At 33.7% G+C, this 26563-nt stretch overlaps 3 protein-coding genes and 2 non-coding genes across 6 annotated transcripts in view; 4 read left to right on the forward strand and 1 right to left on the reverse strand.

Annotated features, from left to right (window-relative positions):
- LOC129943098 (ras association domain-containing protein 8) overlaps window positions 1-26563 on the forward strand; it is a 447741-nt gene that overhangs the window by 153692 nt on the left and 267486 nt on the right. The gene's annotated exons all lie outside the window — the stretch shown is intronic.
- Window positions 3956-4027, forward strand: Trnap-ugg (transfer RNA proline (anticodon UGG)). The gene has a single exon. It is a non-coding gene; the product is annotated as a tRNA-Pro (tRNA).
- LOC129943106 (acanthoscurrin-2-like) lies at window positions 4265-5108 on the reverse strand. Its single transcript, XM_056052339.1, has 2 exons — window positions 4962-5108; window positions 4265-4901 (listed from the first exon to the last, which is right to left on the reverse strand). Exons 1-2 carry the CDS (start codon window positions 4971-4973, stop codon window positions 4350-4352), a joined length of 564 nt encoding a protein of 187 aa, XP_055908314.1. The 5' UTR covers window positions 4974-5108; the 3' UTR covers window positions 4265-4349.
- On the forward strand, window positions 5262-5947 carry LOC129943110 (uncharacterized). Its single transcript, XM_056052345.1, has 2 exons — window positions 5262-5386; window positions 5452-5947. The coding sequence occupies exons 1-2, from the start codon at window positions 5375-5377 to the stop codon at window positions 5851-5853; spliced, it is 414 nt and encodes a 137-aa protein (XP_055908320.1). The 5' UTR covers window positions 5262-5374; the 3' UTR covers window positions 5854-5947.
- On the forward strand, window positions 15057-15129 carry Trnav-cac (transfer RNA valine (anticodon CAC)). The gene has a single exon. It is a non-coding gene; the product is annotated as a tRNA-Val (tRNA).

Consider the following 26563-nt stretch of genomic DNA (forward strand, 5'->3'; position numbering starts at 1 on the left):
CTGGTGATTTTTTGTTTGACAGCTTACATATGTTGACACATGCTTCTAACTTCTTTGAGCGTGACAAAAGGTATTTCACATTCGTCGTTTCTGTCAACAAACTGTAAGGGATCTGTAGCTGTGCTTGCTGGGAATGGCTTGAAAACATTCGCGAGATGTTCAGCAAAGAGATCAGCCTTTTGTTTCGGGTTTCCGATCCATTTACCATCTTGAGATTTTATCGGCGGGTTTTGTGTCTGAGGTCTTTTTAGGCGCTTAGTTGCTTTCCATAAGGAGTATTCTGTAGAAGCATCCGTCGTCAGACTTTTCAGGAATCTACTTAGTGAATCATTTTTAAACTCACAGATTCTTTTTTTTAATTCGTTGTTAAGACGGTTAAAAACTACCTTATCATCTTTGAATCTCGTGGATTGCCATTTTCGTCTAGCTCTTCTTTTTTCCAATATCAACTCCTTTATTTCGATAGGATATTTTATTTCTTTTTCTCTCGCATTCGAAATAGTTTGAGTACTTTCTTCTGCAGCCTGCTGCACATCAGCAATAAATTGTTCTACTTCATGATCAATTTGTTCAATTGTTTGCATAGGGGATCTTAGGTTTATAAAATTTTCAAGTTTGTCTCTGAATTCGTTCCAGTTTGTTCTGTTATTCACGAGCTTGGGATTACTTTGTTCTATTATTTCTGTTTCGCTCAGTGATAAAATTACTGGAGTATGATCTGATGATAAATCGTAATTACCTTCGACACTTATATGATTTCGTTTAATACCTTTAACTACGAAAAAGTCTATAAGGTCTGGTATTTTGTTAGTATCAGATGGCCAATATGTTGGCGAACCAGAAGAATAAAATTCGCAGTTGTATTTTCGGCCTGCTTGGTATAGCCGTTTACCTTTTGTTGTTATGAGCCTAGATCCCCATTGGGTGTGTTTAGCATTGAAGTTATGTCAAGGAAGTTATGTCCTAACAAATGTAGGAGTTCTGCATAGTCTTCTTCAGTTGGAGAGCACCTCGGAGGGCAGTATATAGCTGCTATTTTGAATTCTTTCTTTTTTATACCAATACTAATTGTTGTTACTTGCATGTTTTCTTTAGTAAACTTTGGTTCTTCAAAGTGTGTTAAGCACTTTTTTATAAGTATTGCTGATCCTCCCCTAGCTTTGTCAGCTGGGTGCGGAGCGTGATAACATGTATAGTTTGGGAATTTATTATCAAGACTTTGTTCAATAGCGAGGTGGGTTTCGGACACCAAACAAATGTCTATATGCTCTATGTCTAAAAAGATGTTTAGTTCTGATACATGCTGTAAAAGACCGTTTGCATTCCATGTTGCGATTTTGAGTGTTCTGTCCATCATTGTTTTTTAAGAGCGACTTCTTCGCTTAGCTGTTTTATGTTTAAATCTTGTTGGTCAATCCTTTTCAGGATGAGTTCCAGCATTTCTTTTATAGAAGTTTCCTCATTCTTCCGCACATTTTTTACAATCTGGGAATAGGATTTATTTTCATCACTTTTGCTTAGTGCAATTGCTTTTCCCGGTTGATTTTTAGTAATGTTATCGACCGTTACTTTTTTGCTTTCAACTACTGGTTTTGTGTTGGTTGAGTTTCTAAACTTGTTCCCAGTTTTGTTTTTTCTTTTTGTGTCTTGGAACTTTTTTGCTACTGGACATCCTCTGTAACTTGCAGGATGATTGCCTTGACAATTAACACATTTCGCTTTCTGTTCTCTGCCCATGGGACAGTTTTTAGTTGCATGTCTGCCTTCGCATTTAACACAAGCGAACTCGCGATTGCAGTATTTTTGTGTACGCCCAAAGGCTTGACAGCGCTTACATTGTGGAACAGTTTTCGACTTTCGCAGTGGTTCAATTTTGACAACTATGCCCATAATTGATTTAATACTGTAAATCTTATCGAGACTTTCTTTATTTTCAAACGTGAGCATAAATAAAGGTAGAGATCTCTTTTTTGTCGTTGATACCCCAGTGGAGTCTTTTACTATCTCATTTTTAATAAGATTATTGGCATCGAGAGCTTGAAAGCCTTTTTGTATAAGGTCTTCGACAATTTCTTTGGCAACACATGAAGAGTGAAGGCCTCTTGCTACTACTTTTATCGATCTTGTAGCTTTATTTTCGTACGAGTGCCACTGAATTTTCTTTTTGTTCAATTTTTCAGTGACAGATCTATACGCATCTACGTCTTCAACAATGACTTTCCAATTGTCTTTATTGTATGATGTATATTTACATGCCTTATTCGTGCATTTTTCTACTATGCTCTTTATCTCGCCAAACATTGCCAATCCGGAGATCATAATTGGGGGTGGGGCAGTTTGCCTGGTACCTTTAACGTGAGACTTATTTTGGGGTAAATCTCTTATTTCTTTATTGAATGCTCTCATTTTTGTAGCAGTATCTGACTTTGAACCTGTTTGCTGACATTTTATAACAGCCTCTGGGCTACTCTCTGCTTTTCGTTTCTTTGACTTACGTTTATTTCGGTTTCCTTCAGTTTCAAGGAGGAGCTCTTCCTCATCAGTATGAAACTCATTAGCAGTTTTTTGTGGGCTTTTCACTACTGGTGACTTTTGACTTGATATGTTGTCTTTTACGGACTTTTTGTCGAGCAAGCTGACTTTTTCTTGGAGTCTCTTCACTTGTTGCTGAAGACTTTCAACAAGGGCTTCAAGTTGTTCTCTGGCTAAGATTTCTATTTGCCATTTATCGAAATAATGTTCGGATTCAACTTGGTAGATGGTTCCTTTTTCGTTAATGACTTCTATGTCATTTGATTTTTGCGTTGGGGTTTTCAATGGAGTAACCCTTGGTGATATTTTTGGTGGAGTTCTTAGTGTTTTTCAACTCCTATTCGTTCTGAATTTCCTCGAAATGGCAACCCTCTTATTGCTAGTGATTTAATAATTGCAATTACTCGGTATAAATTTTTTTCCAATATGCTATTTCTTCATCAAATTGTTTTATTAGACGTTGATCAACACGCCCGTGAACTACTGCTCGAGCTTGTATGAATCTTGTGATAGAGATGGGTGTGACTGTACTTCTTCGATATCTTGTTCGGAAATCTCTTCTAATTCCGGCTAGAACAAAAATCAGGGGAGAGTACGATAACTTAGGCGACAAAGTTTAATGACGGATTTATATAGAACAGTTAAAAACAAGCATTTTTTACTATGGGAGGAGGGTCTATCTCCCCCCGTTTAGGTGGTAGGGACAATTTAAAAAAATATATACATTAAGAAAATAAATAATTACAAAATAACGGTAATACTTACAATTAAGTATTATATCTTTTTTTAAAGCCAACATTATTGTCTATTAGCTTGTTTTCAAATCAAGTCAAAAGTATGCATAGTTTTTGAAAAAAATTGTTTTAAACTAAAATTGTATGTACAAAAAAATTAAAAAAAGGTTTAGAGTGCAGATTTTAAAAACTTTCCAACTATCTACAGTTTTTTTTAGAATTCAATGCTCTTATTTGTTTTTGATCAAAAACTGAAAACTAGATGAATTTATGTCTTCTAGTTCTTGAGAAAATTGAAAATTACAAAAAATAAATATTTTAATTAAATTACTTTTTCCTTGCTTAAGTATTACGGTGTCTTATTTTGATAGTAATAATCGAATACGGATTAAGATAGGTGCACTTAAGGTAAATTAATTTTTCTTAAATCCAGCTTGCACCCACCCCAAATCCTATAGTGTTCCCAAGCACTGGGGTTGCAGATTCTTACTCGCACACACTTTACTGTTGCATACACCCAAACTCGCACCTACCATTGCACTGGTTCTGCTGTGGCCACACGAAAATATAAAAATTTGCATTTTACTATAATTCATATTTCATCTCCAAGTTTGTTAAACAATAACAAATTCTCATCGTTTTGCAAAGGTAAAAAAAACCAAAAAGCTTTTGAAACTCAGGTAATTATCGGCTCAATGGTCTAGGGGTATGATTCTCGCTTTGGGTGCGAGAGGTCCCGGGTTCAAATCCCGGTTGAGCCCTCAATTTTTTTCAAAAACGTATCAAATGTTTACAAATAAGCTTCCTTTATAGACATTTGCAAAGTTAGCATACCAAAGATTACTGCCTAATAATTTGTTCGTTATAAATTGATAAACTTTTATAAGAAATTTCTCAAAAATTCTAAAGCAAATCTATTTATATCGACTCCTTTTATTTATGTTTTTATTGTAAGAAATATTTATGGCACAGTAAAAAATCTTTTATTTTTTAACACGTTTTATTAAATTATTTAAAATAAATATATTCTATTTGCTTACATACAAGTTGAACTATAAAAATAAAATAACAATAAATAAACCTTTATCCAAAGAACGATGGTTGTCCAAATCCATATCCACCACCATATGACGGGTATCCAAGTCCTGAACCGAATCCTCCCAAAGGATAGCCACCATAACCTCCATAGCCTCCACCTCCATAGCCTCCGAAAGGCCCACCACCATAACCTCCTCCTAGGGGTCCGCCTCCAGATAATCCTCCCCCAAATCCATTATTTAAAAGGCCACCTCCACTACCTAGGCCGCTTAATGGTCCACCGCCACCACCACCACCAAACAGCCCACTAAGAGGATTATTTCCAAGAACGCCATTTCCTGAACCACCAATGCCACCTGGCCTTCCGCCTAGTCCCAGAAAATTAGCAAACAGTCCAAGGGGTCCACCACCTCCAGCACCTCCTCCATTCCCTAGAAATGCGCTTGCTAGTCCACCACCACTTCCACCTCCTAATAGACCAGGAAAAATTCTTGGTTGATTTTCAGAGCCACTCGCAGAACCACTTGATTCTGAATTTCCTTGCGGCCTAGCTTTCACATTTCCAATCACAAGTACCAAACATACTAAAAGTATCTTCTATAAAGACAAAAAGTATCTAAATCTAAGTTTCTCTTAAAGTCTCTTTAAAATTCTTACCATCAACTGCATTTTTACTTAAAAATTTGTTTGTTTTTTTTTGAGAAAATTTTTACTTTGACGATTAAACTCGATTGCTTTGGCTTTATATAGTCTTCCGCTCAAAGTACTCACCTACTCAGAAAAACCATCTCAAAACAAAGACAGGTTTTAGTTTTGACTATTCCGATCTTATGGCTTTAATCAATTTTGCAATACAACCTTCGTTTTAGTTTTTTTTATATTTTGTTTAAAGTTTTATTGAAAACCGGAAACATTCTATGCATCTTTTTGGTCATTTATGGTAGATTGACCATAACTATGACTTATTTGGTCAACGGAAGTTTTATTATTTGCAATATATAAATGAAGACTTCTGATCAGATCAAATCATTGACTCGTGTATATTGAATTTCTTGAGAAGCTTAAATAAAATGAATCATTTGGTGAGAAAATGTTTTGTTGTTGTTAAAGTTTTCACATTCATAAATTATTTAAATACATATTTCAGAGGAAGGCCCTTTTAACTGTGGTGTTGTTGACTTTTACAACGACTGGCTTTGCAGACTTTGAAAATATTGGACAAGGTGGTGTCGGTGACGTCGGCGTTGATGGGAATATTGAGGAGGGCCGATTTTTAGGACTACTTAAAAAAGGAAAAGGACACGAAACACATACCAATTTTGTACCATACCCTTATCCGGTTCCAGTTATTGTTCCTGTGTATCAAAACCAAGGGCATGGGGGAAAACTAGGATTACTAGGAAAAGGACTTGATCAAGGTTTCGGTTTTGCTGGAGAAGGTTTTAATGAAGGATATTATCAGGGTTTTCCAAATCAATATCCCAACTTTAATCCATTGGGTTATGGCGGTTTTGGACCTGGACTAGGTTCCGGATATGGTTTTTATTAGTGAATGATGTTGTTGAGTTATTTTTAAGTTTGTTGTAGGAATAAAAAAACTTTAGAGAAGGTTTCTGAAATTAAGTTTGTATCTTTAAAATGGAGGTTTGTTTAGTTTATTTTAAAAAACAAGTTAAAACTGATTTTGAGTTGAAGAAATGCCTTAAGCCAGTTGAAAGAATTATTTATGCCTCGTATTACATATAACTTATTATTCTCAAAACTCTGGAACGATTGATTGATATCCATATACGTAATAGCATTGATAACAGACTATCAATGTCTCAGCATGCTTACTGGGAAATCGATAGAAACAGTATTGCACACTCTGGTAAGAACTATCGAATACTCCCTAGAGCAAAAGGAATATACTATGGTGGACTTCCTGGATATTGAGGGCGCTTTCAACAACGTTGACATCTCCGCTATCACTTCTGCTATTACGACCCTAAAGGTCGAATATTCAATCTTATTAATATTAATCTAATGCTCAAAAGCAGGATCATCAACTCTAAGATGGGGGATTTTTGTACGAAAAGGTCTGTCGGTAGAGGCACTCCGCAAGGTGGTGTTCTGTTCACTTTACTGTGGAACAAAGTGGTTAACGAACTACTAATATCCCTTAAGAGTGAAGGCTATAGAGTGGTCGCGTATGCCGATGATGTTGCTATCGCCGTCGCAGGAGAACATCCTAATACACTGAGAGATCTCCTCCAAAACGCACTCAATATACTCATTAGATGGGGGCTGATCACTGCGGACTTAGTATTAATCCTCAAAAACAGACCTCGTCCTTTTTACACGGAAATACAAGATCACAATAATTGTACCCACTTCAATAAAAGGTTTACCACTAATTTTTACCAATGAAGCTAAACATCTTGGTCTGGTATTGGACAAAAAATTAGGTTGGAAATCTAATATTCAGGAAAGAGTTTAATAAGCTACAGCAGATTTTTTCCTTTGCAAGAAAGCCATAGGAAGCAAATGGGGTTTTCAACCTTGCATAACCTACTGGCTTCACACATCGGTCATCCGACAAATACTTATGTACGGGGTTGCAGTAAGGTGGACTGCACTGTAGAAAGTCACATACTACGACAAACTCAGCAGAGTCCAAAGCACTGCTTGCCTCTGCATAAACGGGGCATTGAGAACCATACCCTTAGCAGCTTTAGACGCTCTCCTCCATATTTCACCCTTTGATATCTTCAGCAAAGAAGTGGCAGCGAGTACAGCTATAAGACTCAACGCCTCATCTCAATGGAGGTTCTATACCAAAGTACATAGAATACACTATTCCTAAAGCGCTATTTGGATAAAACTTCCAGGTATCCACTCCATCCAGAGATGAATGGGAAGACAAAAAACTCCTGGATAACAAAAGTATTCATTTTCATACAGATGGATCTAAGACAAATGAGGGAGTTATTAGTGGTGTGTACTCAGAAAAGCTTAATCTAAGCATCTCATTCCGCCTCCCTAATCATTGTAGCGTTTTTCAAGCGGAAATTTTGGTGATCAAAGAGGTTCTCTCCTGGCTAAGAGAAAACGTGATATCAACTTCTGATATCCGCATCTTCTCTGACAGTCAAGCTGCTATCAAATCTCTTGACGGTGTCTTAACCAAATCTCGGCCTCGCAGCAATTTAACATGCACCTATGTTGGGTGCCGGGCCACAGAGACATCACGGGAAATTGAAGAGTCGATGAACTCGCTTAAAATGGAACCGTCATGTTTATTTCACCTGAAAGGGAGAAGATAGGTATACCGATAGATAAATGTAAACTTCTGCTTAAAGAAACAGCTTTTGCGATAACAAACTCTAGGTGGGACAAAATTCATCTGGGAGACTACTCTTTTGATAATCCCTAGTAAGAAGTAATTCTCTAGATTCGTGTGGTATCACAATGGACCTTTTCTTTTGGCCTAAGTGTGTGGATTCTAAATCCGCAGCCACGTTAACCTTACCTAACTTACATATAACTTCTATTTCTCCAACATGAAATGCAAAAGTGACATAAAAACATAATGGGGCTATGTGACGTATACTTACTTCTTTATTTTGCATATTTCTAATAATCATAAAAAAACTATGTTTGTTTTTACAGAAAAATGTATACGCATGATTTTGTCACTTAATTACTTAAGATGGTGGTTCAGTTCCATCTTCTCCTCCATTCCCTTTCTATGCATAGGGAACCGTAGATCACACCAAGAACTTTTCTCTCGAAACGACCCAAGGTTCTTTCATCCGCTTTTGTCATAGTACATGCTTCTGCACCGTGTAGCAGGACGGGGTTAATGAGTCACTCGAAAGAGGGCTTTGCTACTCAATTGCTTTCTTAGCCCAAAGAAAAATCAGTTAGCAAGAGTAATTCTTCCTTAGATCTCAGCGGTGGTGTTGTTTTCTGCGTTCATAGTGGAGTCTAGTTAGACGATGTCCGTAACTACCTAAAAGTTACGTCTGTCGATGGTGACGTTTTTACCCGGACGTCGGTGTTGTAGGCACTTTCCCGATGACAGTATGTACTCTGTTTTGCCCTCATTAACCGTCAAACTCATTTTTGCCGCTTATGTCAATGTCATCAGCATATGCTAGACAGATAGTGTGTCTAGTGTTGAAGTGGGAGCTCTGTACAAATCTTTCAAGGATGATGTAAGAGAAATCGCATGATAACACATCACCGCTTGTCTAAAGCATTTTTACATCGAATGGTTCTGTTGTTTCCTTCTTTATGGAGCAGCGCGAATCCTCCATGGCTATCTTGCAAAAACTGACGAGTTTGGCAGGGATGCCAAAACTAGACGTAGCTCTCTGTAGTTCGTCCATGTAAGTATATTACCTTTAAATCGATGAAGAGATGGTAAGTGGCAATTTCATGTTCTTGGGTTTTTTTCCAGGATCTGCCGTAATGTAAATGTTTGATAGAATGTTGACTTTCCTGGTTTAAAACCACCCTGAAAGCAGTGAAGATTTTCCTGCGCCCATACCCTTGAGATAAGAGCTCGACATTGAAGCCATCTTCTGCGGCGACTTTGTTAGACTTCAGCTTAGATATGGCAATTTTTACTTCGTCTTAGTAGGGAAGACGGGATTGTTGGCATTCATCTTTTGGCCTAAGTCTATGTTGAATGAATCATCCTGCCTGACCGCGGAATTCGATTCGTAGTCAATGTTATACAGTCTGCAGAAGTGGTCCTCAACATTGACTGCAGTCAATGACGTTTCCACTTTCGTCTTTGCAGCCTTCGGTTCGAAGTTTATGTACTTGTGAATTTCGTTTCACCTGTTCATAAATCTTTCGAACTTCATTTCTGCTTTTGAACCTCTCAAAATCTTTAGAAGTCGGTGTAGATGACAAATCATTAATAAATAAAATAAACAGCAATGGACCTAGGTAACACACTTGAGGTACTCCTAAACATGACCCTATATATCTATCTTTAATACATGACATTATACACATAACGAAACGGTCGTTAAGTACAATTTTAATAAACTTATTAAGAAGAATTTCATGACTTCATTTGCCAAATACCTTAATAAAACCTGTAAAAATGCATCCGACTTAAGAAGATTTTTTTGGAATGCATCCAAAAAAAAGTAGCAAATTGTAAAAAAAATAAGTAAACATTTTTTTCACAAATTAAAAGAAATTATTTCACAGACAAGGGACTTAAAAAATTTACGAATAGCAGACTGCCATAAAAAAAATGGTAATCCAAATCGGCCAGGAAACCATAGAATTATTTCAGTTTTAAGTTCTCTAACACAACCTCTCACTCAGATTTTGTCGAATTGGGCACATTAAATTAAAATTATTAGTTGTTTTTAATCAGATTTTCTGCCAAACCTTACGACGATGGATAATATTTTTTGCCTTTACGACAGCGACAAGATGTTTTTTAGAAAAAAAAAACTTAATTTGCAGTTTTCATTGATTTAAAGGCGCCATTTGACACTACAAATTTAAGGCCTTTATTATTATAAGCTCGCAGTAATTGAGGTGTCAAAAAAGTTCATTACGCTCCATGAGCACTTGCTATTGAATATGTGCGCAGTGGTCTGTGTTGGAAAAATTATTCAAATTCATTTTGCTTAGAAACTGGTGTCCCACAGGGATGTGTTTTAAGTCCTCTAAAGTTCGCTTGTTTATAAACGATGTCGGGAATTATATATCAGAGAGTGTTTCTTTTGGCGATGTATTTCTATAATTGTTATTTTATGCTGATAACCTTGTCATTATTGTTGACAACACAATGGCACTTCAGTCTCAAATAAATAAGTTCAAGGGGTTTTGCGATAAGATATAAATATTTTCAAAAATAAGGGAACTAGGAACATTTCAGCAACTCGTCGAAAAGAATAAACAATTGATAGGAAATATAACTTTAGAAATCACAAATTGGTTGATGTAAGACAACTTTGTTTTTTTGTTAGGAAAATTAAGACGAGATGTGCTTCCAGAAGAAGAATATTCAATAAAAGTCTTAAAATAATTTTGCTAACATGTTCAAAATCAACCCTGGAAGATAACTTGAAAAATTTCGAAAGGTCGTATTTGCTCGATCAAATGTACGTATACTATTGACGCTTATTTTTAAATCACGCTTAGAATAAGAAATTAATTGAGAGTACACAAACATTTTAATAATTCACAAATACGTATTTGAGCCCTGATAAACATTAAGCATCTCATCACTCTTTGATAGTTTGAACTTTAGCCAGGCTTTATTTTTAAATGTGAATCAAACCATGGCGGGCTCCTATTTAAAACTTTTTATTTGTGCAATGAAATGCAATGAAACAGTAAACGCTTAAATTTTTGTACGCATTAATTCCTGAACTGCATTTCTCGACGTTTTAAGGTCCCTAGAATCTTTTTCCACCTCGAATATTTTACGAAAAAAAAATGATTGTATCTCCTATATAATTATATGCAAAGAAGAATAACGTTTTTGACATTTGGTAACATTTTGAGTAAAATTGACTCGACAGCGTTTTTATAGAAACCTGAAAATACATTACTGAAAGTTGGTAAAAATAGTTTTTGACTCAAATATCTTTTCAAAATTGTAGAATATTCGCTTCAAACTAATTTCATCTTACACAAAATGTCATTGGTAATCTTAAGTTCATCTTTTATAAAAAATCAACTGGCAACTTTTTTTTTTAAACATGAAAACCTACAAAAAACAGCAAAAAACTGATAAGAAATAGTTTTCGACTCAAGTTTTAACAGAAGAACGAAATATATTTACTTAAATTTTTTTATCTCATACAAAATGTTGTTTTGTTTTAGTTTTAAGCAAGACAAATCGACGGATGCGATAGGAAGTAATCAGTGTGGATCGCAGTCGAGCCTCCTTTTGGTAATCGAAATGTCTTTCCAATAAAATGTGAAAAATAATGCACTCAATTATTTGAACAGTGTTTGGAATCGTTTGTTTTTAGTGATTGTTCAATCGCTAGTTAAATGTTTAACTTAATGTCAGAAGTGAAACCAATTTAAAAAGTAATATTATTGCTATCTAAAGAATAAGTACCTACTTAAACATTTTCAAATAGTGTTATGTAACATATAGATACCTCTTGTTTAACTCTCATATGAAGATTGTACAGGGTTATCCATTTTGCGGTTACAAAAGTAAACGCAAATAAAACTCAATGTTTCATATTTTATTATTTGATATCTCTTTTTTATTATTAAGTTTGAACGTTGACATTATGTCTAAAATACTACATTTAACACATTTTGATACATATTGAGTGGTATCTCAGCCATAACTTGACGAATGTTGGTTTTTAAGTGCTCAAGAGTTAAAGGTTTATCTGCATAAACACGGTTTTTTGCGTAGCCCCACAAATAAAAAGTCCAGCGGCGTCAAATCGCACTACGAGAAATCACGCGGCCTCCTAAAATAAAGCCATTTTCGCTTGAGTTTTGTGGCATGTGGCACCGTCTTGTTGAAACCACATATTCTCCAATTCGTATTCTTTAATACCAGGCAAAAAAAAAAGTCGCATATCATATGATCATAACGTTTCGAATTGACAGTGAGAATCATTGTATCGTCGTTTTCGAAGAAGTTTTCTTGTTTTTTTTTGTTTGTAATAAGCGCACACTCAAGGGAATATTACTACCCTTATTATGCAAGGACACAGTGTGAGCACTAGGAAGAGGAGGGATGATTTGAAAGGAGATATTGTAATGACTTGGAAAAACAGAGTGTGGTATGGCATTCCAAATTCGCTTAGTACGGCTAAAGAACGAGTCTCTATATTTGACGGTACTACCGAAGTTAGGCTCCAGGGTATACTGATGAGCATTCCCATATGTGCGAGTTTTACGGTTGAACTGTTTAAGGGAAGGAATGCAGCTGGCTATTTCACTAGAGCATGAACCGTTAAAATAACGCTAAACAATGGTCAAAAAAGAAACCTTAAGACGATGTTCAAGCGGAGTAAATGAACTTATGATGATATTATCACCTATCAATTTAAATGCTCTGCGTTCAATACTACCCAAGAGGCTTAAGCAAGTCGCAGGAGCATAATCCCAGATATTCGAGTTATACCCAAGCTTTGGACGTATATGAGTCTTGTAGATAACAGCCAGAACAGAGGGGGAGAAAAACTTATTGCATCGCCTTAGAAAACCCAAACATCTTGCGGCATTTTTGGCGACCTCGCGTATGTGATCGTTCCACAAAAGGTGTTTGGTAATACACATACTGATACTATCGAGATGTTCAGTCTCCTCGATGCCAGTGCTATCTATGGATAATGGCAAGGGGGGTACATCTCGTTTTAACGATACAAGACAGCATTGGGTTATCGAAGCATTGAATTCTACGTGGTTTCTTATTCCCCAATGTACAATGCTGTTCAAGTCGGAATTGAATGAGTTTATCATATTTTGTCGTTGCACTTCCACATCCGAAGAAGATGGATGTGAATCTGAAAACGAATATGAAAAGCTAAGAGTACTATCGTCATCGAAACAATGTACTAGATTAGAAGTTACAGACAGAAGATCATTAATACAAATGGGAAAGAGTATTGGAGATAGAACAGAGCCCTCTGGGACACCACCATTTATTTTATGGTTTTCAGACTTGAACCCATCCAATACAAATTGTATTGAACGATCCGAAAGGTAATTACTAATCCAATGAAGGAGGGATTCATGCAATCCGAAAGCACGCATTTTCGATAAGAGAGCCTGATGCCAAACCCTATCAAATGCTTTTGAAATATCAAGTGCAATAATCTTACTTTCTCCAAAAGGATGAACCACTGTTGGGTGGGATAAACGATGAGATCACCAGTGGACCTATTGCTTTGAAAGCCGTACTGACGGTCCTTAAAAAGCTTTCGATCTTTAAGATATTTATTGAGCATTTCCATAACCTTGGAAAGAACGGACGTAAGTGCAATCGGTCGGTTATTATGAGGTGAGCAAGATTCGCCTTTTTTGGGGATGGGCTGGACAAATGCAGTTTTCCATCCTCTCGGAACGAGACCAGAGGAGTAGGGCAGATGAAAAAGTTTACGCAGTGGTTTTGCCAGTGTCGAAGAACACCTCTTCAGAACAATAGCGGGGATACCATCGCGACCAGCGGATTTATGAATGTTGAGATTTTTAAGAACTCTTTCTACAGTAGGAGTGCGAAAAAAGATTGGTCCCATAGAATCACTAACTCGCTTAAGTACAGGCGGAGTCACTCACTGGCAGCGTTGAAATTGCGGCAAACTGCCTAGCAAAGAGATTAGGTTTCTGTAAAGAGCTAACAAAAGGAGTGTCATTGACAACGAGCGTCGGAACCGATGAAGAGGATGAATTCCTCATGTTTTTTAAAAATGACCAAGCATTTTTACTGCCTTTGGGACATTGAAGTATTTTTTGCATTAATTGTTGGTACAACTAGCGTCAAACCATGCGTTTTCCTTAGGTCTGACGCTCTAAACCCTGTTCAGTATAAAAGTTTTAATTCGCAGAGAATCAAACTTGTAATCATGCCATCAAATTCATTATCGAGGAAGAATAGGGACTAGTTAAAGATCCTGATGTAATTATTGATACCGTCCCAGTACGCTTTCTCGTATTACCAAACGGTTCTCTTAGGAGCTCTTTCTTTAACTGGACAGGTTTGACACGAGATATTTGCTTATAAAACACAATGGTCAGATGTGCTTAGAGGAGATAGAGCTCTAACAGTGTACTCATCAGGGTTAGCAGTGAGAAACAAGTCAAGAGTGTTTTCTGCTCGACCTTCCACGTCCGATATTAGGGTGTGCTCGTTAACCAGTTGAGTTAGGTGGTTCAACTCAGCGAATATCTCAGCATACACGCCATCGGGTGTTGTCTGGCCTGAATGTTGAAGCCAAGAAGAATTGTGTACATTGAAATCGCCTGTAACAACGATTTCAGTGCGAGGATAGAAAGAAACAATTCTCTTGATGAAATCAGACAAAGTACCAAACTCACGAGATGTTGATACTCTGTCTAAGTTAGGTCCAATCACACCTCGCCGCGCCGGGCCAAAGAGCGCACAAAATAATGACTTTTAGTGAATGTAATGGGCTCTCTTCAATTGCTTGAGAATTTTCAGAACCCCAAATACAACAATTTTGTTTATAAACATACCCACCGAAGAAAAAATGTCATAACAATCAGTTATGTTATAAGTTTTAACAAAAAGTATGCGTTGTGCGATAATTAAGCGATCCATTATCACAAATTTTGGACTTTCAACTGAAACAGAACAAAAAATTACTTAACAACTTAGTTTCACAGATGTCAAATTCGAGCAATATACCTTTGAAACCGCAAAATGGATAACCCGTTATTTTATGTAAAGGTTGTTTTTTGTTTTTAGTTGCGTTGTTTTCAAGAACAAAAAAGTGCAGGAATTGGAGCCGTACGTCAGCAAAAAACCCTATGATTATTCTCTTTCAAAGCGTCCATCGTCTTGGTCTTATCTGCGTAGACAAGTGACTTTACATAACCTTACCAAAAATATTTCAGAGGTTTTATATCGAAAGCTCCCTTCAAAAAATTGTTTGTTTTGTTATTTGTATTGCATATATGACATTATTTTGCACGCTTTTCAAACGCTGTTAAGGAACAAGTCTATTCATTATAAACCGAATATTTCAATCTAAAGGTTTATTTTATTTAACATTTGTCAGCAATTTTTCATCAGTTTCCGTAGTGTAGTGGTTATCACGTGTGCTTCACACGCACAAGGTCCCCGGTTCGAACCCGGGCGGAAACAATCAGAAGAGTGTTTTTTTTGCGAAAGCTTGTTGCATAAAGTGAATGGTTCAATGCATGTGGTAAACTAAAATTACTTATACTTCAGGTGGTATAGAGCTTATGTTAATACTTAGAAGCGCTAAAACTTTAACTTACCTGACGGGTGTATTTTTTGATAGCTGTCACTTGATTCATTTTTAGTTAAGATTGCCATTCCATAACTAACAGACAACGTTTAGAAATCGTGCAAATTTGTTACTAAGATGTTAATGGTTCGCTACGAAATAATCAATATATTGAAGGAAACTTTCGGTGAGCGCATTAGGGGTCTGTGGCGTGGTCTCTAAGAGCGAGCGATTAGACACAGGAAGACTATATTGTTTGAAGTTATGTTAAGTCACCCAAAACGTTAGCATACTATCCGAAAATTTGGCCTCTAGGCTGTATGTTATATGTTGTCTGATAGTCAGGCGTATACGTAATTTTTTTTAAAATATTTTATTTAAGTTCATTTAACATTAAAATTTAAGACTTAGAATTGATTTTAATATAAATTAATTAATGTAAAAATTCAACCTTAGTTTTGCATCCCTTCTTAAGTAACAATAACAACTTCTCAGTATACTTTTCTTAGAAGTACTCTAATATTGAAACAAATTGAAACAGATTTAAATAATATTATTTAGACAATATAAAAAGTCTCTAAAAATTCCATAAAGTTATTCAATTTGTTTAAATTTATTTTATTATTTTAGCTTTCGTGGCTTTGTATGTATATCTAAAATTTTAATTTGGATCCTCTAAAAATCTATTTTGTGGTATTTGGATAATTTATATTAATATTGAATATTATTTAATTTATATGTGTTTTGAATTGCGTTTAACCTAAAAATTTTTGTATTTTTATTAAAGCCACTAAACACTTTAAAAAATCATGAGTATCAAACTTTAACTTTTAAACATCAAAATTTGGGACTCGAACTAAAGGTCAAATATTTATAGAAAGCTTAAAATCTAAAATCCCTCACAGTAGGGTGCAGAGAATGGCATACATAAGCACAACAGGGGCGATGAGAACCACTGCCACTCTAGGAATAAAGGCAATATTCAATCTTCTAGCTTTATGTAAAGGAAACTACTGCAAAAAATGCCTTACGGCTAAGCCAGACCAACATGGAGACATATTGGGGACAATACTTGTGGTTCTGTTTTAATCAAATTAAAAAAATGGCGTATGGAGTACGTATATATATTTCTGAACTATTAAGTTCTTCATTGTTTAACACGAATCAAACAATCCCACTTGCACTTTATAAAAAACATCGAAACACCATTTGCATTTAAGAATGTTCTTTGAAACTTAATCATTTTTAAATCTTCTTGTGCGGTGGAAACACGAAAAAGATTAATTTAATCTTAACTGAGATAAACATTTGGTGGAAACATAGCAAAACTTAATTATCTTTTCTATTTTTGCAAAATAAACTCAGTTATTCCATTTTCATAAATAAAACTAAATAATATCAACAGTAAAAAATTGATATTTTTTTCGCCAATAAACACATGATTCCAAATGCACAAAATTTGAGAACGAAATCACATAAGATCCATTCGAGACTCGTATAAATGTCAAAAGCCCATCTGTAGTAAAATTCTACTTTAACTTTTATCGGTAGTATTCATACTGCGGATATTGTTCTTGTTATTCCTGTAAAATCGTACTATACTATTGATTGATTTTCCAAAAAAACACGGGTTATGTAACAATAAACTACATGACTTTATGTCTGAATTTCAATAAATGTTCAATCCCTGATAAGAACAAATGGGTGAACAATGTCCCTACAAAGTGACTCGATAATATCCACATATAAATATTAATGGCTCGAAAACGGGGGTAGGTGCAGGTTTCTTTTAGTTTAGTTTAGTTTAGTTTAGTTTATTGGTAATTGTTACTAACACATTAAGATAAATCTTATAAGGTAGTGAAAGTTTATGAATAAATAATATATGATAACATTTTAAATAATAAGTTACAATTGTATATAATATAAAAGTGAATATAAAAGAAGAAAAGTATAATAAAAATAATAATATGAACAAAAAGAAAACAAAATTTAGGCAAAAAACTTTATAGTATCTTTACTTTTGGTAATAATATAAAAAGTAGAAGAAATAGAAAAAAAGAAGGACAAAAAAAAGAAAGAAATAGAGAATTAGAAGTGAGATGTCTGTAAAAGATAAGCTAGTCGTTTTGATTAGAAATAAAATCATGTAAACTTTTTTGGAATTTTTGTATGTCACTAAGTTCTCGCAAGTAAGGTGGGAGTGAGTTCCAAAGGCGGCATGCATTGATGAAAAATTGTCTCTCAGATGTAAGACACGTAAAACGAGGATGTATTAAATAAGTTGATCTGTTTGATACTGAAAACCGAAGTTGTTCATAAAGATATGTTGGTTTTCGCGTAGTTATAATTTTGAAAAGTAGAATCAATGTTCGGAATTTGATAAAGTTATCGAAAGACATTTTTAAAAAGCTTCGTATCAGATGGGAAACATGGTCATATCTTTTTAATGCATAAATATATCGTATTACACTATTAAAGGCTACTTTTAATTTGTTTTTGCTATAGAAATCACAATTGTGATAGATTTCACATCCGTAGGTTAAGATTGGTAAAACCAAAGACTTAGCAAGTAGAGTTCGTGTTTTAATCGGTGTAAAGCCTTGAGCAGTCCATAATGTTCTTAAAGTGCCATATGCTTTTCCTACTAATGAGTTTATATGGTCATTCCATGTAAGAGTCCTATTAAAAACCACACCAAGGTTCCTAGAAGTGTTTACAAATTCTAATATAGTACCATTTAGCATGATTGAGGGAAAATATGACAAATCAAGTTCTTTTTTGGATATTACAAGGCATTTACATTTGTTTGGGTTAAGAGACAAACCGTTATTAGCTGCCCAATTTGAGATCCGCTCGAGATCCTGATTGATATCAAAAGCACAGTTTTCGATAAGGCCTAGTGAACAACTTCTATAGATTTGTATGTCATCTGCATAAAAGTGCTTTGAAGCGTCGGGAATAAGAGAAGCGATTTCGTTTATATACAGCGAGAATAGCAGGGGTGATAAAATAGAACCTTGGAGAACACCTTTAAGTAAAGGTAGGTACTCAGACAGACTATCATTCAAATAAACAGCTTGTTTTCTGTTGCTAAGATAAGAAAAAAGTAATTTTATTGCATCTGAAGATACGTTAAACTCCCAACGCAGCTTATTCATCAGCACGGTATAGTTCACCATGTCAAAAGCTTTGGAGAAGTCAAGAAGAACTAAAAACGTTACCTTATCCTTATCCAATTCGGTCCTTATGTCTTCAATGACTTTAAGAAGTGCAGTTGTGCAGCTGTGTTGAGCGCGAAAGCCTGACTGAATTGGTACCAAATAATTGTTGCGGGTTATATAGCCGTTCAGTTGTTTTTGCATAATGCGTTCACAAACTTTAGACAAAAATGGAAGAATGGAAATTGGTCTAAAGTCCTCACAAAGTGAGTTTATGGGAATAGGAATTATTTTACCCATCTTCCATTTCTGAGGAAAAATTCCTGTTGTAAGAACTGTGTTGATAATATAGGTAATATAGGGTAAAAGCATTGGCAAAATTGATTTCAAAAATATAGGATTTAATTCATCAATTCCTTCAGCAGTGGATTTTATGGACAGAAAACTTTCCACAACATCTAGATTGCTCACTCCTGAAAAGCTAAATGCAGGGTCTATCAAAGGAAATGTTGAATCAGTGGATAGTTGAGTTGAAATTACATTGTTTGGAGTAGATACAAATTTACGATTAAGTTCGATTTTATCAATATTATGTAGATTGCTTTGTCGTTGTTTACCAATTCCAAGCTTTCGAAGATTTTCCCACAGTTTTCGACCATCATCATTAGCGTTTAGTCGGGTAGAGAAAAATTGTTCTTTGGCATTTCTAATTTCTAGGACAACTTTATTACGAAGGGTCTTATAAGCTCTCTGAAGTTCTTCCACCCGAAAAACTATCCAGCTTCTATAAGTTCGATCTCGTTGGTCCATTAATTGTTTAATTCTTTCACTAAGCCTTCGATTCACATTTAAACTTTTTTGTTTTCAAAGGCACGTGGCAGTTAAACAGCGTTCTTAAGTTTTCATTTAGAAATTCCACTTGGTCATCTGGCGAAGGCAGAAGATAAATATTATCCCAAAAAATTGAACGAATATGTTCTTGAAGTGCTGACATGTTAACGTTTTTATAGTCCCTATATTTTATAATATTATTGTCGGAAGTAGATTTAGTACAGAAGTCGTAAGTGAGAAAAATCAGGTCGTGTTTGGAAAAAACTGGAGCTGAGAGTTGATTATAAAAAACAACCCTATCTTTCTCAGTTACAAAAAAGAGGTCCAATAAAGTACTTGAAGTCTTAGTAAAGTGTGTTGGTACAGATAAATTAACAGAATGCATATCAAAAGATTCCATATTTTCACTTAAACTGTCATCGACTAATAAGTTGCTATTAAAGTCCCCGCATATAATAATATTTGTGGAACTTATTGTTATTTGGTCCATAAGATGGTATATAGGTTCTAAATCTACATTTATATTCGGCCTATAAATAGTGCCTAGTAGAAGGTTATTGACTTCCCCTATTATATTTATAAAAAGGTATTCGCATGGAGAATCCAATGGCAAGAAAACTTTTTTTTTACAAATTAGACCCTCTTTGACATAAATCGCAACTCCACCCCCTCGGTCAATCCTATCTGAGCGAAACAAATTATAACCCTTGAGAGAGTATGAAGCGTCACTTATATCTTTCGAGAACCATGTTTCCGAAACACAAACCGCGTCAATTCCAGAATTTTCAAACAAATATCTAAACTTGTCGATCTTCAGCATCAAACTTTGAGCATTAATATGACTTACTTTAAACCCTTCAACGCGATACAAAAATCTTGCCAACCTTTTCAGGCTTTCCGATCAAAGCAGTATCTTCAAAGCCACAGTAATAAAATTGAGGATTGTAAATTACTGTCGCCAAGAAATAATGGTTCTTAGCTTACAACATAACTTAAGACTCTGCTGGGTATCAGGTCACAGTTATGGGAGTGGAAATGAGAATGCTGATGAATAGTGAAGACAGGTACAATTTAGACCAACCTCATATAGACTCAAATATAAATAGACCATTAGCAATAAGATGCTTCAAAAACCCTATAAGAGATTGGAAAGCCTCTTGGATTACCATACAAATAAAAGCTGCTTGTGCAACGGCTGAAGTGATGCAAAAGAGCATTAAGACACCAGCACACTTCTTTTGCTCAGGCAGAAACTTCTTTAATTTGAAACACTTATAGACATTTCAGGATACCGCCTGATGACTTTATTGAAGCCTATAAATGGCTAGACAAGACAATCCATAGATGTTATAGGTTTTCTTATATTTACCCTTCTGGGTTTTACAATGGATCTGCATTGATCTAAACGTGGCGATAATGCCATCATCATTCAGTCCATTTACCTAACCTAAACTAAAGGTTAAATAGTGGAAATATGGAAAACCGCAAAAAAAAAAACATTTTTTGATAATGAAATATTTTAATTATATTAATGTCATGAAATAGAATTTTTTATTCTTACATAAAATTATTTGAACTAAGAAACACATACATATGTACATAATAATTTTGTGTCAAAAATTTCGGGACTTTGACCAAATTTGAATAAGCACGAATATTTTTCAAATAAGTACCAATGAATAATAAAATCAAAGAACATACATAGATAGAAAAAAATTGTAGGAAGAGAACAGTAACTCAAGAAGTTGCATGATAAAACACGAAATTTCACCGATTTTTTACCGCAGTATTTTGTAACGAAAAAAATCGAACTCTCGTTTGTAGACAATCACATCAGACAGGGTGTTGAATTAACAACTTAACTTAACAAAAAACTTAAAAAATAAACGTAAGTTTTCTAAAAGAATAACAAACAAATGTAATGTAAAGCTTTTAGATACCAAGGAACGTTTGGGTATAATGTGCAAACAATCAATATTTTCGATATTTGAATTTTTTTTAAAACGCTATTAGCTTTAGAAAAAAGGTTTTTATTTCGTAGTAGTAGCATTTCATGGCCTACAAATGTAGATTTACCATTCAAAGGTTTCAACATAAAAACTTAAATTTGGGCAAAAAACCTTTTAACTTTTTATGCTCGCTTGGAATTTTTAGGATGTATTGTCACTTATTGACAAATATGTTTTCAGAGTCTGTACCAATATTCCATTATTTCCGGGCTAATTTCCTATTTTCACTGGATTATACATTGAAATTATGAAGTTTTAGAAGTGGATGAGGATTTTGATTTTTGGTAACCTATAATTGGTCTTAAATCAAAACACTTCTAGTCTAATACTCAAAAGTTCAATTATTTGTAAGATTTCATACGTTGGTTTTGGACATCAAAATAGAATAACAACATTTATCTGTACTGTAGGTATTTCTTTGTCAATTAGTGTTTCTAAATGTGAAATTAATGCTGATGTGGTAAATAATTTGTATTCTTGGAAGCAATGTTGAAGACCATAATTTCGATTTATCAGAAAGAATTAATAAATATATTCAAACGATAAGAATTTTTCAAATTAAATCGGTTGATGAGAATGATGTCATTAACTATGTAGGAGTAATTGAAGGAAACACTCTTGGAGAAGGTAGGATACCACTCCGGTTTACATAATACTTTATTAAACATTGCATTACAACTTTAACCACAAAGTCTAGAAGAAAGCAAGAGTTATGCCTAATGCCAAAAACAATAATTCTGTGTATGCAAGTGATTTTAAAGCTATTAGCATTTTACCGGGCTTATCGAAAATCTTTAAGAGATTATTAGCTTAACAGATTTTTTAGCACTTATCCTTATATAACCTTTTATTTCCTAGCCAATCTGTTTATAGGTCTATATATATGATTTCTCGAAGACTTTTCACAGAGTAAACTTTATGCTGGAAACTTAAAAACCTGTTTGATTTTGGAAACTCTGCAGTAAAATTACTCGAAAGCCATCTTTCTGGGAGACTTCAGATGGTTGTTACGTACTAGTGAAAACTTTTTAAACTTCTTGCCTTTAAAACGGGGTGTTCCACAAGGATCAATGTTTGGTCCCATTTTTAAACAATAGTTAAACAGAAATTAACCCCATATTAATTTCTAAGCATGTTACTCTTGAAACTAGAAATTGTTGAAACTAAATCTTTAAGATCACCTAAAACTACGACGTGAGCTTATCCAAGTGATTGACATAATGAACATCTTTAAACCGAATATAATAATAAACCAAAACTATAAGATGATTCACTGTAACTGGTTTTTAAGTGTTAACAAAGTCAACAAAACAAAATAGGTACACCCCACCTATTCATATTTATACAAAAAGTTTTCGTGAGTCTGTCTGTCACGTTGCTAAACAAATATGACCTTTTTCGAAACAATGCTATAACACCAACAAAACATATAATAGACCTTAACTATGGATATAAGACATTAGTGGTAGACAAAACATAAAATTTCGAGGTCATTACTCTTGTAACTTTAAATTATTCACATGTTTAGCAAATCATCGTCACCAAAGAGTTCAAGCTGAAGATCAATGAAATTGAAAAAAAAACTAAAATCATAGGCTGTGAATTAAGGTTATATTTTGGGGAAGATAATAAAAAATGTTGATTCACATAATGAAACTGAAATAGATCTGTGGAGACTTTTGACTCGGATAAGTTCCTTGTTTGGTCCAACCTGACACAAAATTCCAGCGTGAATGCAAAAAAAGGCTGAGATATGCAAACAAAAACTTATATAAGGATGTATTCGAGGAGTTAAATGAACAGTTTTTTTTTATAAGAAAATACAGTTTTTAAGTATTACAGAACATTAGCAATTAGATTTTAACTCAAAATTTAATTTTAAGTATTTTTTATTTTCCTCTCAATCGGTGAAAGCTTTACAAAGAGAGTTTGAAGCTAATAATTTATATTTTGTTATCAAGGTACAAGAATCAGAAATCAATTTTTATCAGTTCTGACTTACTTTTTGCAGGTTTTCGTTTTTGAAAAATGTTAATCGCATTACTCTCAACAACAACATTACGTGCAGAATATTCAAGTAAATACTATTTTTTCGAGATATTCGAATAATATTTAGCAATAAATTATGGAATTTTGATAACATAAAATTAATTATTCCTGAGATATTTGAGTTTTAGTCAAAATTTTGAAGGTTTTTATTTTTGTTAAGAAAACTGTCGATTTTGTTTTATTTTTAATTTACCAAATAATAGCAACAATATTATTGTTTTAAGATTAAACTATTTCAAAGAAATTATCTGTATTTTTTGTCAAGATATTCGAGTCGAAAATCAATTTTTACCAATTTTAAGTATTTATTAGTTTTGAGTTTTTATTTTTTGAAATAAAAATTGTCAAGTCGTTTTTTTTAAAAACTTTACCAAATGTTTAAGGCGTTATATTTCGTTATGTAAAATTTCTGTTTTGAAACAAATTTAACGTAATAAGTATATTAAATTTAAAATAAAATGTGTTGTTCTTAATTTATTGTAATTTCGTTTATCTTCATTTCATTTTATAAGCATTTTTTATATTTTATTTAGAAGAAAGAGCTCTTGTTTATAAGTTATATGCCATTCAAAAACAGTGCTTTGATGCAGTCTTATGACATGAAGCTGTTTTTGTTACTACACCTTGGCTCTAAAATAACAAAACCATATACATACGTCGATACGCCCCTAATCTAAAATCCCCGAAACCAAAATTCCCAAAATCAAAATCCTTAATCTCAGTTTTTGGCGGCAAAAATAATTTCTTAGATATACTCGTACTTAAAATTTGGCGAATCTGTGCTTCGAGATTTTGATTTTCGACATACATAATTCACAAAAAAGTTAAGTTGTCTTCATCTTTTTATTCAACATAAACATGAGAAATTAATATTATCCCTGTTTTTCAAAAACAAGAAATACATTTTGAATTCATGGTATTAAATAAACAAATGAAACAAATAATTTAGCATAATATGATATAAATTTTAAAAATTCAATTTTTTCAACTTTTGACCGTCTTGTTTTTTATTTTTAACTTATTGTATGTTTTAACGCTCGATTTTTCCAATTGACGTTTTTATCGCTGCTTATTTTCTCAATTGTGGTAACAACATCTATCATTTCCGATTGTAGGACAACATTTCCAATCCGTGTGTCCCAATGTCCATTTTTCCAAAAATGTTATGTTCCGATTTTTGTCATTCCCAAGGCAATAGTTTCTAATCATTATTTATCCCAATGACAAGTTTTTCCAATAGTAATTTTTTGAATTGATAGTTTGGCAGACTTGTAATCACTATAGGATTTGGGGTGGGTGATGGTAATGTTACATCAATTTTTTGGAAAAAAAAATGGGAAAATTATCTTCTTTGGAGCCCTTGATTCCATGAAAATGGATGGGAAAAATTATTTGGGAAACTTGACGACCTACGATCATTTCCTTTGATAAATCTCTTATAAGTGCATTTAATCCTGAGTTTTTTATCTCTACATTACACTTGAGGCGGCGCGCGATGCCAAGCTTAAACTACATTTTGTGCCCGAGGAAAATTATTTTTTAAAGAATCGGAAACTGACTTTAACTCGGGTTTATGTTTTGTTTTTGACGCATCCAGAAAATTGGTTTTGAACCAGAAGTAAAGTTTTGAAAAGACGTTATCTCCTGAACTTTTGCTTAGCTCCGAAAAGTACACTCAAATGATGAAAACAAACATGTATCCACGGAGTTTGAAAAACTTAGATTTGGGGATTTCGTTTAAGGATTATCGGCATGGGTTTTTATTTTTAAAGATTTTGTACTTGGGGATAATGATTTTGTGGATTTTTAAAAGTGTGGAAATTTTGTCTTTAGAGATTTTGAACTTGGGCATTATGTCGGTGTCCCTTTATAAATGTTACGGAGTTTAATCTTAAAAAAAAAACCTTTAGGAAATGAAACCAAAAAAAATTAAAATAAATTAAACACAACAAAATTGTATTCCAATTTGAATATACTTGAAAAAATCACTACTATTTCACGCAGCTATATATGGCAAGTTTTCGAACTTGACATTTGAATCAAAAATGACATTACAATGGTAGGGAAGTCAAAAAAAGTGGGTCCCCCGATTACGTTCGTCTGCCTGTTTGTCCTGTCACCTACAGCCTGAAACATTGGTTCCATGGACTTCAAATTTGTAAATTAAGTGTTTGAGCAGATTCGCTTCAGCCTTTTTTATTATTTTGCTTTTAAGACTAAAAATAACAGTAGTCCCCATACAAATTTTTTGGGAAAACAAGAATTAAAATTTTCTAAAAAACGATCCGTTTTGTATGTGTACTCTAAATTATTTTCCTTAATTTGGCTTCTTTCAATTAAATGATATATAGATCTGTTATTTTGTTTTGAAGTTTTCTCAAAAACAAATTAACTGATTTCAACAGCCTCTTTGAATACATGAGCAAGTTTGCTTGACCCAGTACTGCATTTTTATTTTAATAATACATGAGTCGGAAACCATTTTTTAACATTTTTTTGTTGTTTTCCTGTTTTGTAAATAAAAGTTATCAATTACATTTTTCTAAAACAATTACTAAAAGCTTGCAAAAAATTTTGCATATAATAGTTCAATATCTGTTTTTGTTTTCGACATTTTTAGTCACAAACCAATTTTTAAAATTTTAGCAGCATTTTTTGAAAGTTTTTATTTCTTTAAAAAGGACAACTGGATTATTCTAAGAACATTATTTTACGTTAACTAAAAAAAGGTACATAGGATAAAATAATTTTCAAGTCAATACATCAATCCATTTACAAAATATTGTAATCGAACATCCAAGCTGTATAGTGTCTTGTCTTATTTTTGTAGTTTTTTATTCAACAATTTTTGTATTATTTTTCTAAGAAATTGAAGTTGATTTTACTCAAAAATCAAGTCGAAAAAGTTATTTTTCGTTAAATATATTTATTCTGAAGGCAGCAATATATTCGAGCAGAAAAATGTTATTTCCAGTTTTTTTTTTTCGATTTATAAACAATACCGTACATTGTTTTTTTTTCACAATGATACTAATTTGGTATCATTTCACATTATATTATATACAATTATATATTTATATAATTATTTTAGCAGAAAATATATTAAATTTATATCTTAACCTATATTGCACAATTTACAAAATTATAGTATATAACTATCTTGCTACTGACAGCTTTTTAAGCAAACGAAAATGTAGAACAAAAATACAGTGGAGGAAAAGCTTCTAAAAACCTTCATTAAAAAGTTGTTACTAATGGGAGGCGGTAAAGCTCTATAT

This window comes from Eupeodes corollae, chromosome 1 (genome assembly GCF_945859685.1).
Source record: "Eupeodes corollae chromosome 1, idEupCoro1.1, whole genome shotgun sequence".
NCBI lineage: Eukaryota > Metazoa > Arthropoda > Insecta > Diptera > Syrphidae > Eupeodes > Eupeodes corollae.